The 13,775-nt window shown below is 37.1% G+C and overlaps 1 protein-coding gene across 2 annotated transcripts in view; it reads left to right on the top strand.

The window, feature by feature from the left end:
* The first annotated feature begins 36 nt into the window (after positions 1–36).
* The window catches only part of LOC139748340 (xylulose kinase-like), an 18,659-nt gene continuing 4,920 nt past the window's right edge, over positions 37–13,775 (top strand). Inside the window, exons 1-13 of one of the 2 annotated variants that reach the window (XM_071661400.1) lie at positions 37–177; positions 355–577; positions 1,717–1,799; positions 2,066–2,216; positions 3,099–3,278; positions 3,430–3,531; positions 4,415–4,546; positions 4,980–5,133; positions 5,760–5,904; positions 7,678–7,793; positions 10,185–10,358; positions 12,769–12,866; positions 13,061–13,192. In XM_071661400.1, the coding sequence (XP_071517501.1) occupies positions 497–577; positions 1,717–1,799; positions 2,066–2,216; positions 3,099–3,278; positions 3,430–3,531; positions 4,415–4,546; positions 4,980–5,133; positions 5,760–5,904; positions 7,678–7,793; positions 10,185–10,358; positions 12,769–12,866; positions 13,061–13,192 (1,548 nt within the window). In that variant the 5' untranslated portion in view covers positions 37–177; positions 355–496. Of the gene's footprint in view, positions 178–328; positions 578–1,716; positions 1,800–2,065; positions 2,217–3,098; positions 3,279–3,429; positions 3,532–4,414; positions 4,547–4,979; positions 5,134–5,759; positions 5,905–7,677; positions 7,794–10,184; positions 10,359–12,768; positions 12,867–13,060; positions 13,193–13,775 lie in introns of both variants that reach the window. The other variant, XM_071661399.1, reaches the window with a different exon arrangement.

Here is a 13,775-nt window from a genome sequence, read left to right as displayed (position 1 = left end):
TGACGGTAAAAACGAAAAGTTACATATGAAAAGTAAGTGAATTATTCCTATTAACTTAAATTGATTTGAATTTTTATTATAGAAATCCAAGGACGTATTTTTTTTTATAAAAAGTTATTAAGCCCAAACCAGACCTTCTTGCACGAATTCGAAGACAATGTTTACAGGTTTAGGCAGGTAAGTGAATTGTGACCGAGTTTAATGACATTATACATTTGCTGACTGAATTTTTCAGTGTATACGAAGCCGATTTACCACCTGAGACAAATGCAGAGACAACTGAACTTGACATAATCGTTGTGATATATAATATACACCTCATTGGAAGGTTATGAGGTCGGCTTGACACAACAGGTGTCTTTGCGGCCGCGCCCCCTCAACCTGATGTCCGGCAAGAAGAACTGGTTTTCCTGATTGTATTGTTATCGAAGTTATCTGCTTTATCGCCTCGGTTCATCAAGATCATCTTAGTTATCTGCCTTATCTGCCGGTCAGGATGTCAGATGCAGAGCTACCTTCCAACATGGTCTCCCACGAGCCAAAGAACTACTTGGGGTTTGATTTTAGTACCCAGCAAGTACGTGGTAATACATTTTTCACTTAGAATAAGAAAATTAGATTAGAAGTGTTAAGAATGCCAAGATGAGATTAATTACTTACCCGTGACTCGACGCTATCTACAAATATTAAGTCATTTTGCTTTGCAGTGTAAGGTTTTACTTTGAATTTTGGAATGTAGTTCAAAGCTTTGTAGTTTATTCTGTAGTATTAGATAAATCAATGCTTGTAGAAGTTATGAACGTTGGGGAAAATAGTTAATATATGTTAAAGTATGTGAAGTATATGTAGAAAATTAATAGATCCTCTGAAGACATCATCTGACCTTCCCAGCTGTGAATATTTTTCTGAATGCTCAATACCCTAGGCGAAATATACCAGTCACACCCATCATTCACCCTCAGACTTATTTCCTATGAGTGGCAGTAAGCAGACAAAAGACCCAGCATTATGAAATAATAGAATCAAATAAATTATCTTACTAATTCATGGCTTCATAGTAACAACTTTATAATGTTTATTATCCGTACATCAATGGATATTACACATTTTTGTTATATTTTCTAAATCTAAGTATACACAATAGCAATTGCCAAAAGAATGGAATTACCATACCACTAAAAGCATTGTGTAATTTTCATTTTGAAATGTTGATCAGTTCTTTGACAGTCATGCTAATATCAGGCTTCCGTGTGTATTTTGTATTCTAAGTCTATGTAATGAATGAGTGGATTGTAAGATAGTGTTGTGCTCTCCAGTAAAGAGTGATTTATGGAAACTTTGAGGAACATTGGAACCATGATTGCAACTAATTTGTAAATGTTATGTGGAAGATTGTAGTATGTTTATCTAGGCTAACCTTCAGACTAAGCATCATACCAAGTATTCCAGTAATGCTAAAGGTGGAGGAACATCAGCTGCAATTTATGTGGTTACTAAAGGAATCCCCCTTATGATGGGCTTCTGTAGCTAAGCTTGATGTGAAGGCTTATAGCTCTCTAGAAACAAATTTACTGAAGAAGGATATTACTGATGTCAGAAAGTTACATGCATTAGAGGAATGACTATTTTGTTTCATGGATTATGCATTACCTACTGGCTGTTAGGAACTCGGATGTATATTATAGATTTGTGCTCTGAGAAACTTTATCATTGCAGGTCAAAGCTATTGTTGTCAGTGACCAGCTAGAATTACTGCAGGAAGCAGCAGTCCAGTTTGATAATGATTTACCAGAGTACAGGTAGAATCCTATCAAGTATATTGTTCATTTCCATTTTTTTTTTTATGAATGTTATATTTATACGTTATAGTACTAAGTTATATCCTCTTCTTGTTATGTATATTTGGTTGATTAGTATGGATTACAACTCATTTACATCATATCTTGCTTTTTGGTGACAGTAAAAATGCTTGAAAGTTATTAGATATGCTTGCTTGTATTAACACTTAACTAAGCCAAGTCAATTGTGTCACAGAATGTTATTAGCGTATGTAAATTCTGACCAGGACCCATGGTGGAGTACATGTTCGTGGTGATGGTGTAACAGTGACGGCTCCAACAATCATGTGGGTGAAGGCCCTTGACATGCTAATGGACAAGCTAAGGGTTGCAGGAGCTGACTTCTCTACAATTGCAGCCATATCTGGCACTGGACAGGTGAGGTGAATACTAAGTTGTGGTAGTCTGATGACTAAAACAAAGCTCCTCAAGTTTAGTGAACAAATTACTGAGATGAATATGTACTTATAGTTTCCTTCTCTCTCTCTCTGTCCCTTTTTTCTTTATAATTAATACCTGTTATGGATGATGGGTTGAACTTGGATTGATTGAGTATAAGAGAAGTTTCTCAAACTTAAAAGTAATTATGAGATGTTCAAGCTAAAGGTATTATTGTATCAGATTTTATATATAGACAGTGAAGGAAGCATTTTTAGTCTCTTGAAATTTTACTTATATTTGAATGGGACTTTCGTTTGTAAGATTATGAGTTTTTTATTGCTAAAACTGGTGAATGTATGAAGATAGTATCACTTGTAATGTTATCTCGCACCAGATTTACCATGGGTTTACTTTGTTCTGAAGTTGAAAGTATGTTTGTCAGAGGAACAGCTGAGGAGGCCCTGGGCCATTCATTTAATAGAGAAATTGGTACAATTACAAGTGCAGCTGCTGAACAGCATGGAATTGCTTTGAATGAAGATATTCAATCATGTGGGGTTTCTTTACTGCTCACAAAGCAGATGTGCTATAGAAGCACTGTAACAAAGAGAAACTTGGTTTCAGGCCACCCCTGTCCCCTTGTTGAAAGATTTTGGCTGTGCCAATAATGTCTACCCAGAAGCAAATTCCATATGTAGATTTTGAGTTGTTTTAGTTTTATAACATCCAGCTTGTCCAGCACAATGGATGTAGGTTTGATATGCATTCGTGAATTAAGAGACCTAATGCTCATGATTCACCCCAGGTAAATGGGAAGAGAGTTAATGAGCAAAGAGTTGAAATGTTATGTGGAATTTTATATGTAACCAACTTTTACAGCAACATGGTAGTGTGTACTGGCGGAATGGTGCTACTAAAACCTTGGCAGAATTACAGCCTGACCGCTTTCTACATGAACAGTTAGCAATGGCCTTTAGCATTACAGACTCTCCTTTATGGATGGATTCTTCAACTACAAGTCAGTGCCAAGGTTTGGAAGAAAAAGTTGGAAGTCCACAGGTAAAAGATTGTGTTGATACCACTTGTATTTTCTCTCATATATTTAGCTGTCTTTTTCACCATCTAAGTATATTTGTGTTAAAATAGTTAAAAGTGTACATACTCCATAAGACAAGATACTGTAAAAGGGTATTTTTTTATCCTTTTCCAGAAACTTGCTGACATCACTGGTTCTCGGGCATACAAGAGGTTTACGGGGCCCCAGATTGCCAAGATTTACCAGAATCGAAAAGAAGCTTACAATAATACTGAGGTAAGATCATCTTTAAATGCAAAGTGCTTCTTATCGTTTGGATTTTAAAAGGTGTAAAATTTTTAGAGCACTTGTATAATGAGAGGTTTTCCAATCTATGTAAAATTTTGTTCTGCTGTAGTTTGTAATTTTTAATTCTTATGGTTAGGATCAAGAGGAAGTTTTGAATTGCAGGAACAGGAATGTGCATATATTTTTTTAAAGGCTCCTGGCATGGACAAAAAATATGCAACATTCATAGTCATCTTAGATGAAAGGAAACATGAAGAGCATTGGAAAAGTGTAGAAGAAATTTATTGGAGTTCCCTAAGCGTTTGCAGATATTGTCCTTAAAGATGAAGAGATTATAGTATGAGGGAAAGACAAAAGAAGGAAAAGGATTCCACAGCATCACTGTTTGATGAGAGGAGGCATTATAATTGTCAATCCTCATGTGGCCAGTCTTTTTACAGAAACTAGGAAGCAGCTGCCATTTGCATGCCATGTGTCCAGGCCTTAGTGGCATTAGCCTTTGTCATATCAGATCAAGAGCTAAGGAGTAAAGTGACTAGGATCTTGGCTGATTATTTTGCAGGGACTATTGGTTGGAGTAACTACATTTAAGTTTAAGTATTTGTTCTTGATTGTTCTTTCCATTTCCTATTTTAGGGTGTTTGTTTTAGTAGTTTTTCAAGTTGCCATATATGAGAAGAAAGTTTTGTATCTGTATCACTCATATATGTTGATAAATCATTCGGAATCAGAATCTTTTTCTCTTGTTAAAGCATTTATTGATTAAGATACTACATGCATGTTCATAGTATAATTACCTCTGGCAGTTCTGTACAGTGTATTGTTTAGAACTCGAGACCAGTGACAAGTATTATTGAAAAATCTTTTTCAGAGGATTTCTCTTGTAAGCAGTTTTGCCTGTTCCTTGTTCCTGGGTTGCTATGCTTCAATTGACTTTGCTGATGGCTCAGGCATGAATTTGCTTGACATAAACACCAAAACATGGTCACAGCCATGTCTTGATGTAAGTAAACTCTAGGACTAGTATTTTCATTAGATTGACAATGAATTTATTTATGTAAAATTTCACATTCTGTAATTGTTGCTTTCCATATCAACCTTAGTGTAGCAGCTGTAGTTTCAAAGTGTTTGTTTTGTATTCTTATTTTTTCTTGATATTGTCCTTAAAAGTTATTTGGAAAGTTAATAAAAAAAATTGGAGCTATTTTCCTTTGTTTGTTAGGATCATTTTCCTTGGTTTTCAGATTCAGTAGACAAAAAGGGAAAGATTCACAGTTTACTCTCAATTTCATCAATTTGGATGAAGTTTACTGCATTTCATAATCATATAAGGATGATATACATATACTATACCATTATGCAGCAAGTCATTTTTTCATCTAGAGTCTCATTATATATAAGATATCTCGGTATGATGATAATATGTACAATTTCAGGCATGTGCACCTGGACTTGCAGATAAATTGGGAACACCTGTTCCTGCATCAGAGAAACTAGGGCCAATATCATCATATTTTGTGGACCGTTACAGCTTCAATCCAGACTGTGTTGTGATAGCATTCACAGGAGACAATCCTGCCTCTCTAGCAGGTAAAAAAGTACACAGCTATCTTTATGTTACAACAAAAATGTGGAAGGGGCATATGGCATAACCCACATAAAAAAACATCCAACATATACAAATTTTTCCCATTTATGTGCACAGTATGAAAGCTTGATTGCATTTTTTTTGTGATGCTTGCATGCCAGCTCATTTATAACCAAAATATGTCTGTCTTCATTTTTGTTCCTTTTCTTGCTGGATTGTAGGATTTCATATATTGGCTCAGTGCAGCTCTGAGAAACCTATCACAAATCCTCATCCCATGCCCAGTGAAAAAAGTGAAGATTCACCATTCATTTTATATAATGTATTTTTTTTTGTTTACTGTACTTTCTTTGTATACTGTGTTTGCGGACAGAATGCCAGCAGTTCAGTTGGTGAGGCAGAAAGAAAAGACAGCTCGTGGATCATAGTGCAACTTGACAACTGCTGAAGTGCTGGCTCAATACACAGCCATCACTAACCCTCCCAATACCCAGGCAGGTAGTAATGGTATTATACCTCTCTGGTCTTTGCCTGCCTACCAACTGCTGCCTTTATTTCCTCATTGAAGAAATCCATTTTGTTCCTTTACACCAACCAACAATAGTTTTATGTTGATATTGCCTTGCAGGTATGTGCCTTGAGCGTGGAGATGTGGCAGTCAGCCTAGGAACCAGTGACACACTCTTCCTTTGGTTAGATACACCTAGACCTCAATTAGAGGGAAATGTGTTGGTCAACCCAGTGGATAGCAGTGCATATATGGCTCTTCTCTGGTTAGTTTATGGTGATTTAGTTTTCATAATCTCATAAAGTTTGATTCCTGTTTTTTCTACTCGTGATCTTTTTAATGGAAAGTGATTTCATTTCCTATAATTAGGTACTTGCTACATAGGATATTAATCCACTATCAAGGTTTGTACATTATTAGTGTGTGCCTTGTGACATTTCATCCCGTGGAGAGTAAGCTTATTGCCTATATTTCATAGTTTGCTATGTATGTTACTGTAGATGTACATTGTAAGGCATGGGTCTACCAATTTTATGTTTTATGGGTGGATGCTTCATATCCTTTCCCTTCAGGTCAGTCTTTTGCTTTTGTATTTATAAGATACAACTTTACTTCAAAAATTATGCTCTTGTGTATGAACTTTCTCTTTTGTAACTTAATTTGATATTCTTCATATACTGCTAAGGGACTCTTTTGTTGTCCACACTGAATATTGCATTTGTTGAGAGGTGGCCTGAGGATTGAAGTCCTCATAATGCTTAATAACACCTTTGGCACCTGAAGGATCTTTTAGTTCAAGTAGAGTTGAGTGACCACTAACCATGTAGGAGTAGAGGATTTTTTTTTTTTTTTAGCTGAGATTGAGCTGAAGGTAATCAGAACCATTACAGTCTGAATAATTTTGAGACAGAGTATCCATAACTTTATAACTGCGGTGTTCATGAGAGATGACTCTCCCCCAGGGTGAAAAAATGAAAAAAAATCCTTTCACATTATTTGTATAATATCCATAAGTAAAGAAAGTTACCAAATGAATTAGTAATCATCTCTCATTGTTGGTGTGATAAGATCTTGTGTTGATGGGGAAAGGAAGCAGGCAGGTGCAGTGGATATTGTGCATCTTCACAATTGTACGATCATTATGGATTTATCTAGGCCTCATTTCACGTTAGATACACCTGAGCATGGTACATACTTTATGGTTTTACTCCAGACGTGATTTCAAACTATATACAAAAAGCACACTATGCACATATGTATTATTTACACAGGCAGAAGTTTATTATGCAAGTTGTGAAAATTATTTTCATTGGCACTAATACTGGTTATTGTTGTTTCATTACTCTAAAATTAACAATATTTTTACTTTTTTAGTTTTTATTTCGGTAAGGGGGAATGAGTGGTAGGTAGTAGTTGGTAGCTAGCCTCTGACTAGGGAGGTATATTACTGGTACTGCCCACCTGGGTATCTGGAGGGTTAGTGAAGCCTGTGTAGTGAACCAGCACTTCAGTACTTCTTAATTTGCACTCATCTGACCCCAAGTAGCTGTCTTTTCTTTCTGTTTCACCCACACATGGAATGCTGGCATTCTCTCCTCAAACATACAGTATTTCCTTGTCACACTTAACAACACTTAATTTGTACAGCTTTTTCTTTGTAACTCTAGATTTTCCTGTAGCAAGCCTTATGTGCTGGCCCTGCATTTTGGCAGAATGGTAGGAGCAGTTGATTGAAGCAGTAGGTAGGAACTGAGCAAGACTTAAAACATATATTTTTCTTCACTTCTTGTGTACAATTAAGATTCCAGTCACACATTTTATTTCTTACAGGGCAGGCATTTTGCACCTGCTTCTTGTATGGAATAGCTAGTCCATGTTTTAGAATCCTCAGCTGGTGATTGAATACTGCTTTTGTATTTTTGATTCCTGAAGAGCTGATAGGGTCTGGGGAAATTTTAAGCATACCACGCTGCTCTTATTACAGAAGACAACATTCACAGTGTAAAGAGACAAGAGTAACATTACATATTTTTTCCAGCTTCAAAAATGGATCTCTTACACGTGAGAGGATTCGTAATGAAAGTGCTGATGGTTCGTGGGACATCTTCAACCAGTTATTGGATATGACTCCTCGAGGCAACTTTGGAAACATTGGTATGACAATTATGTTTTTTATTTCCTTATTTCTCTTTCATGATCTCATTGAACATTGAATATGTTGTTGCATAATTCAAGTAATGCTGTTTTTGCTTTGCAATGTAGCCTTCAGTCTCTCATGGTTAATATTTTTACTGAAGAGATCTTGTATGTGTGCCATTTTAAAGATAACATGAATAACCACCACCCCTCTATTGTTTACTCTGAAATCATAATTGAACTGAAAAATTTCTTCGTGTACTTCCAATAATGATGATGAGGGTGGTTTGGCATGATATACTGTCTGTCAGATTCTGCTGTGTGTATTGTTCAGTTTCTTTTACTTTGTCTGTTTCCTGGCACTACCTCACTGACATGGGAAATGGCAATCAAGTATTATGATAATATTCTTTTACTTTAATGTCCTTGCATAGTCCTACCAATCCTGACCTATGCTGGTGCAACATAGAAATGGAATGAGTCACAGAGGTCAAGAATCCAGGGTGAGGAAATGAGCTATTTGAAAGAAGCGTGTGGTATGTCTAAATGGAATGAAGAAAAAAATGAATTGTGGAATGTTAGAGTGGGTAAATGTAATATTTTGCTGTCGTATGGGCATGTGGAAAGAGTGCAAGACTGGGACTTTACAAGGAGAGAGTACAATGAAATGGGTTTGTATGAGAGGAAGACCACCTGTGATATGGGGAATTAAAGTGGAAGGATACTGGAGGAAGGGAAATGGTGGAAGAGTGCATGGAATGGTGTATGTGAGGGAGGCATGTAAGGACAGGGATAAGTTGAGACTTTTGCTGTGGCCACCCCCTGATGGGAGTTCCCAAAGGAAATGGGCAGCAGAGATAGAGATAGATAATTAGATCTTTTCCCACATATGCATGTATACTAATTCAACCATCTTTTTTTCACAATTCAGTGAAGCAGAACTCTTGCATAGTGTTTCTTTTTCCACACATGCATATATGCTGATTCAACCATCTTTTTTTCACAATTCAATGAAGCAGAACTCTTGCATAGTGTTTACTCTGTTATCCTTGTATCTACCATCTGTGATGTCTGATTTCAAGTTGAATTTGCTGTTAAAGATTTTTTGTATAGGGAAAGTTTGACTGTCTGGTTGCTGCAAAATTCAGTGAACTCAGTAGGGCATGAGGTAACAGGAATGAAGGACAGAATATATTTATGTGATGATACAGGTGTTTCAGGCTCCTCGTGCAAGAGATTACTCTATGACTGAAAAGTCACCTTTGTTACTGTATCATTAGGAGTGCAGTCTTATCAAAGAACATCTCAATCATAAGAAGTCTGTGTTTCCCTACTGCTGGAAGTAGCACAACCTTGGGCAACAAGATCCTTTTGAAAGGTTCTAGGTAACCCAGGCCTCTTTCATAAAAGTTGGTCTTAGCTTAATTATAAAGAGATAGATAGATATATATGATGATGCAGAAGTTAGGTTTAGGAATATGTGCCTTCATTTTGTAAATATAGAAGAGTACTTATTTGAGGAAGTAAAGTGTTTTAGATATCTGGGAGTGGATCCGGCAGTGGATGGAACCATAGAAGCGGAAGTGGATCATAGGGTGGGGGAGGGGGCGAAAATCCTGGGAGCCTTGAAGAATGTGTGGAAGTCGAGAACATTATCTCGGAAAGCAAAAATGGGTATGTTTGAAGGAATAGTGGTTCCAACAATGTTGTATGGTTGCGAGGCGTGGGCTATGGATAGAGTTGTGCGCAGGAGGATGGATGTGCTGGAAATGAGATGTTTGAGGACAATGTGTGGTGTGAGGTGGTTTGATCGAGTAAGTAACGTAAGGGTAAGAGAGATGTGTGGAAATAAAAAGAGCGTGGTTGAGAGAGCAGAAGAGGGTGTTTTGAAATGGTTTGGGCACATGGAGAGAATGAGTGAGGAAAGATTGACCAAGTGGATATATGTGTCGGAGGTGGAGGGAACGAGAAGTGGGAGACCAAATTGGAGGTGGAAAGATGGAGTGAAAAAGATTTTGTGTGATCGGGGCCTGAACATGCAGGAGGGTGAAAGGAGGGCAAGGAATAGAGTGAATTGGATCGATGTGGTATACTGGGGTTGACGTGCTGGCAGTGGATTGAATTAGGGCATGTGAAGTGTCTGGGGTAAACCATGGAAAGCTGTGTAGGTATGTATATTTGCGTGTGTGGACGTATGTATATACATGTGTATGGGGGGTGGGTTGGGCCATTTCTTTCATCTGTTTCCTTGCGCTACCTCGCAAACGCGGGAGACAGCGGCAAAAAAAAAAAAAACTTATTTGAGTTACGTATTGTATTCATAGAGATAATATACATGATCTGCTTGCTTTTTCGTTCTCAGAGTTGATCTGTTTACAGTGTAATTTGATTGAATTTCTCATTTCTAAGGTATATACTATGATATGCGTGAAATCACCCCAGACCTTGAGGGTGTTTACCGCTACAATAAATCTGACGAGTCAGTATCACGTTTCACCAGTCGAGAAGTAGAGGTTCGAGCACTTATAGAAGGACAGTTCGTTGCAAAACGTGCTTATGCAGAGAAATTAGGCTTTAATACAGGTAAGAAATAGGATCATAGTTTATCATCAAACAGTTTTCCTTGAAATATTGATAACATATGAGGTAAGGTTGCAGTTTCCTGATAGATGATTCATTGCACACACTGCATAGATATACCTGTAACTATTTAGACAACTACCAACTTAACAGGCTTCTGAGTACAGAATCCTTAGAGTGGTTTAGAAAGGATGCACTCAAGTATTTCAGTGTAGTTTCAGAAACCTTACAAATATTTTAGCCAACACAGTTTAGCTGTTCTGTGTTACACCATCATGGTTTGGCATACCATCACTTAATTACTATGTAGGTTATACTTAGTAAAACACAGTCTCAAAACATGCATGCATGTCTGTTCAGGAAAGAATGTGAAATTAATGTAATTTCATTTTTGTATGTTATGGTTTTAGATTTACAGTGTGACATCCCTCAGTTAACTGTTAGGTTTTAACCATAATTGAATGGCTAGCTTTGTAAATATTTGTTTATGTGTCATTCCAGATGCTGCATCCCCAAGATGCAACTTTCACAGAGAAGACATATTCCATAGTTGTTCAGTGCTCACTCCACAAATACATACACACAATATCACCTAATTTTTTGACTTGCAGTCCCACCTAGTGGACATGGTTGGCTTTTTGAGCACAATGGTAGCCCCAGGAGATCCTGGAACAAGAACACTGTATATCTGTCTTGGTCTCTGACACCCATTCCCTCCAGGTAGTCCCATTAAAGGGGTGGCCATGACAAAAATGACAGGAAAGTAAATTAAGGTAATCCAAACAAGTTATGCAGAGAAGGGCTGCTTTTATAGATCCTCAGAATACTCTTGTCCATATACATCTTAGCACCTTCCACATTGGTGCTAGTATTGTATCTCTGCTCCATCACTTTTTCTCATCATTTCCAGTGATGTTTCCCATTATTATTTTGATGTACATTGGTCTCCATGTACTTTTAAACTTTGGAATTCTTCATTCTCTCCTGTTGCTTGTAGTAATTGAATTTTTTTTTTCTATATGATAGGCAAGCTTTTCATATCCTGATAAAGATTAAGACAAAGATGAGGACAAAGTTTGAAAAAATAAATTAAACAGATGTATATGCAAGTATTTGTTTTTGGTATTTTCCAGGAGGCATGTTATTTCCTTGACCTTTGAACTCATTAATGGTCAGAGATTTGAGCCATAATATTGGAGGAAATTGCATTATAAAGATGAAAGGTACTTGCAACGTGATCTAGTGACAGCATTTTCTCAATATATTTGCAGTGGCAGTGATTTGTAATGGTGCTGATGCTTCAGGGTATAAGTTACACGACTTCAAATGCTTCATATCTTTCCATTGTATAATTCCTACCAGGAAGACCATTTATTTTCCTGTATTTCATAGGTGCTATCAATAGCATAGATTTTTGTCAGATGGTACTTATAATGAGAAACTTTGCTGTCCAGGTGGAGAAAAAGCCTGTACTAAGCTTATAGACCATTTACAGTGAAGTGTCAGGTTGCACCTTCCTGATTCAGGTAGCTGTCTTTTCTTCCTTACCCACACATGCACTACTAGCATTCTGTCCACAATTATATAATCCCTGTTTGTCATACATACACTTGACAACACTCAACTGACACAGCTTATTCTTTGTACCTCTAGATTTCCCTACAGTGAGCACTGTGTGCTAACCCTGCCTTTTGGTTAAATGGTTAGAGCAGTAGATAGATCTAGTTAGTAAGAACATTTAGGCAGGAGCATTAGGCAGAAACATTAGTTAGAAGTAGTAGGAATGTTAGGCAGGAGCATTAAGTAGACATATAAGGAACATTAGGTTGTAGCCTCTGCAAACATTGTGCTGGAGTTGCCTTCTACCAGTGGCCTGTTAAGGGTGAAGTACTAAAGGCTAGGAAGTGGCAATAGAGTTAACTAGCTATGGAGACTAGATTTCTATGGCCACCCCTTGAATGAGTTCCAGGTGGGAACAGTTGTCAGAGATAGATAGATTTAAAACACTGATAACCTAAGATTGGAAATCAGGGTACAAGTTTACCATCAGACTTGCCAATTGTTTTGCATTCTGTTGACTTGCAGAATAGGAAGCATGTGAGATGCTCTAATACACCAATTGATGGCCTGTCAACATTAAGGAGACTTGTTATGTTGTATATCCATAGCTGATCATTGATGGTAAGTCTTCATCGGTGGCCACACCAATATGTGAAAAGTTTCTATTGATTTTTTACTGATCGACGACAGGGGTTTTAAGGCACAAGTATCATCAACCTAACCTGTCCAGACTTGAAAAAGTCTCTCTCTAAATTCAGAGCGGTTTTGGAGATTTTAATGCAAGGAGTTGATTAAGAATATAAATGTCTTTAGATCAAACTTAAGTACTATGTCAGTCCTGAATATTTTGCAGGTAGTGGGACACGAGTGTTAGCAACAGGAGGAGCTTCCAGCAACAAAAGTCTTTTGCAGGTTTTGGCTGATGTGTTTAACACGCCTGTTTATACTATGGTGGGTGAAACTTTCCTCTTTCAACATATCATGAATGATGTTCAGGTTTTAAGAGCATTATTTAGTGATTGATTATTTAGAATTTCCTGTGAACATTCTCCATTGTTTGAATGTTTATCATCAATAATTTTGAATCTTCAATTTTTTTTGTATAAAATTGCCCCTCCCATTTTAACTGACATTTAAATTTCTAGGAGATTGCCAACTCAGCATGCTTAGGATGTGCTTATAGAGCCAAACATGGACTTCAGGGTGGCCAGTACCAAGATGTTATAAAGAGGCAAGACTTTAAACTGGCCTGCAAACCAAATTCAGATGCTGATAAGGTATGTCATCAATGTAAATGACTGACCTAAAAGGTTTGTGCAGTATACATACCTATTGGAGTGTGAATGCAAAGAATTAAAGATGGCCATTTTTTTTATAGAACCTTCCCTCTCTTATATATTTTGCTTCCTCCAGCTCAGTAGTTTTACAACTGTTAATGTTTCCTCTGTCTATTTACTATATTTCTCCTGAAGCCCTTCTTTCCCTTGTGATTCTTCACTGCAATCTTCCTCTATATATATACTGCTATATACCCCAGTTAAATACATTTTTGAAGTGCTGTCTCAGTATCCATTGTCAGTCCATTTCTTTACAAAATCAATATGCCATCTTCTAGTTTTATTGATTACACCCTTTATAATAGTCAAATATCTGCATCTTTTCTCATTTTTCATTTTATCCACACTTCTAAGCTAGAGTATGCTTGAAGAAATGAACCCCTTCCCCCACTTTCCACTTTTTTTGTGTGCATTTGTATCTAAGTAAGGATATTTCTCCTGCTTCGCATATACTTAAGTACACAAAATATCCAGTGTATGTTTAAGGCTCTGTTGGTGTGCTCTGCCCTTGGTTAGTGTAGAA

Source organism: Panulirus ornatus, chromosome 73, assembly GCF_036320965.1.
Source record: "Panulirus ornatus isolate Po-2019 chromosome 73, ASM3632096v1, whole genome shotgun sequence".
Classification (NCBI taxonomy): domain Eukaryota; kingdom Metazoa; phylum Arthropoda; class Malacostraca; order Decapoda; family Palinuridae; genus Panulirus; species Panulirus ornatus.
The sequence above is the reverse complement of the archived record's forward strand: the minus strand, read 5'-3'. Positions and strand labels throughout refer to the sequence as shown.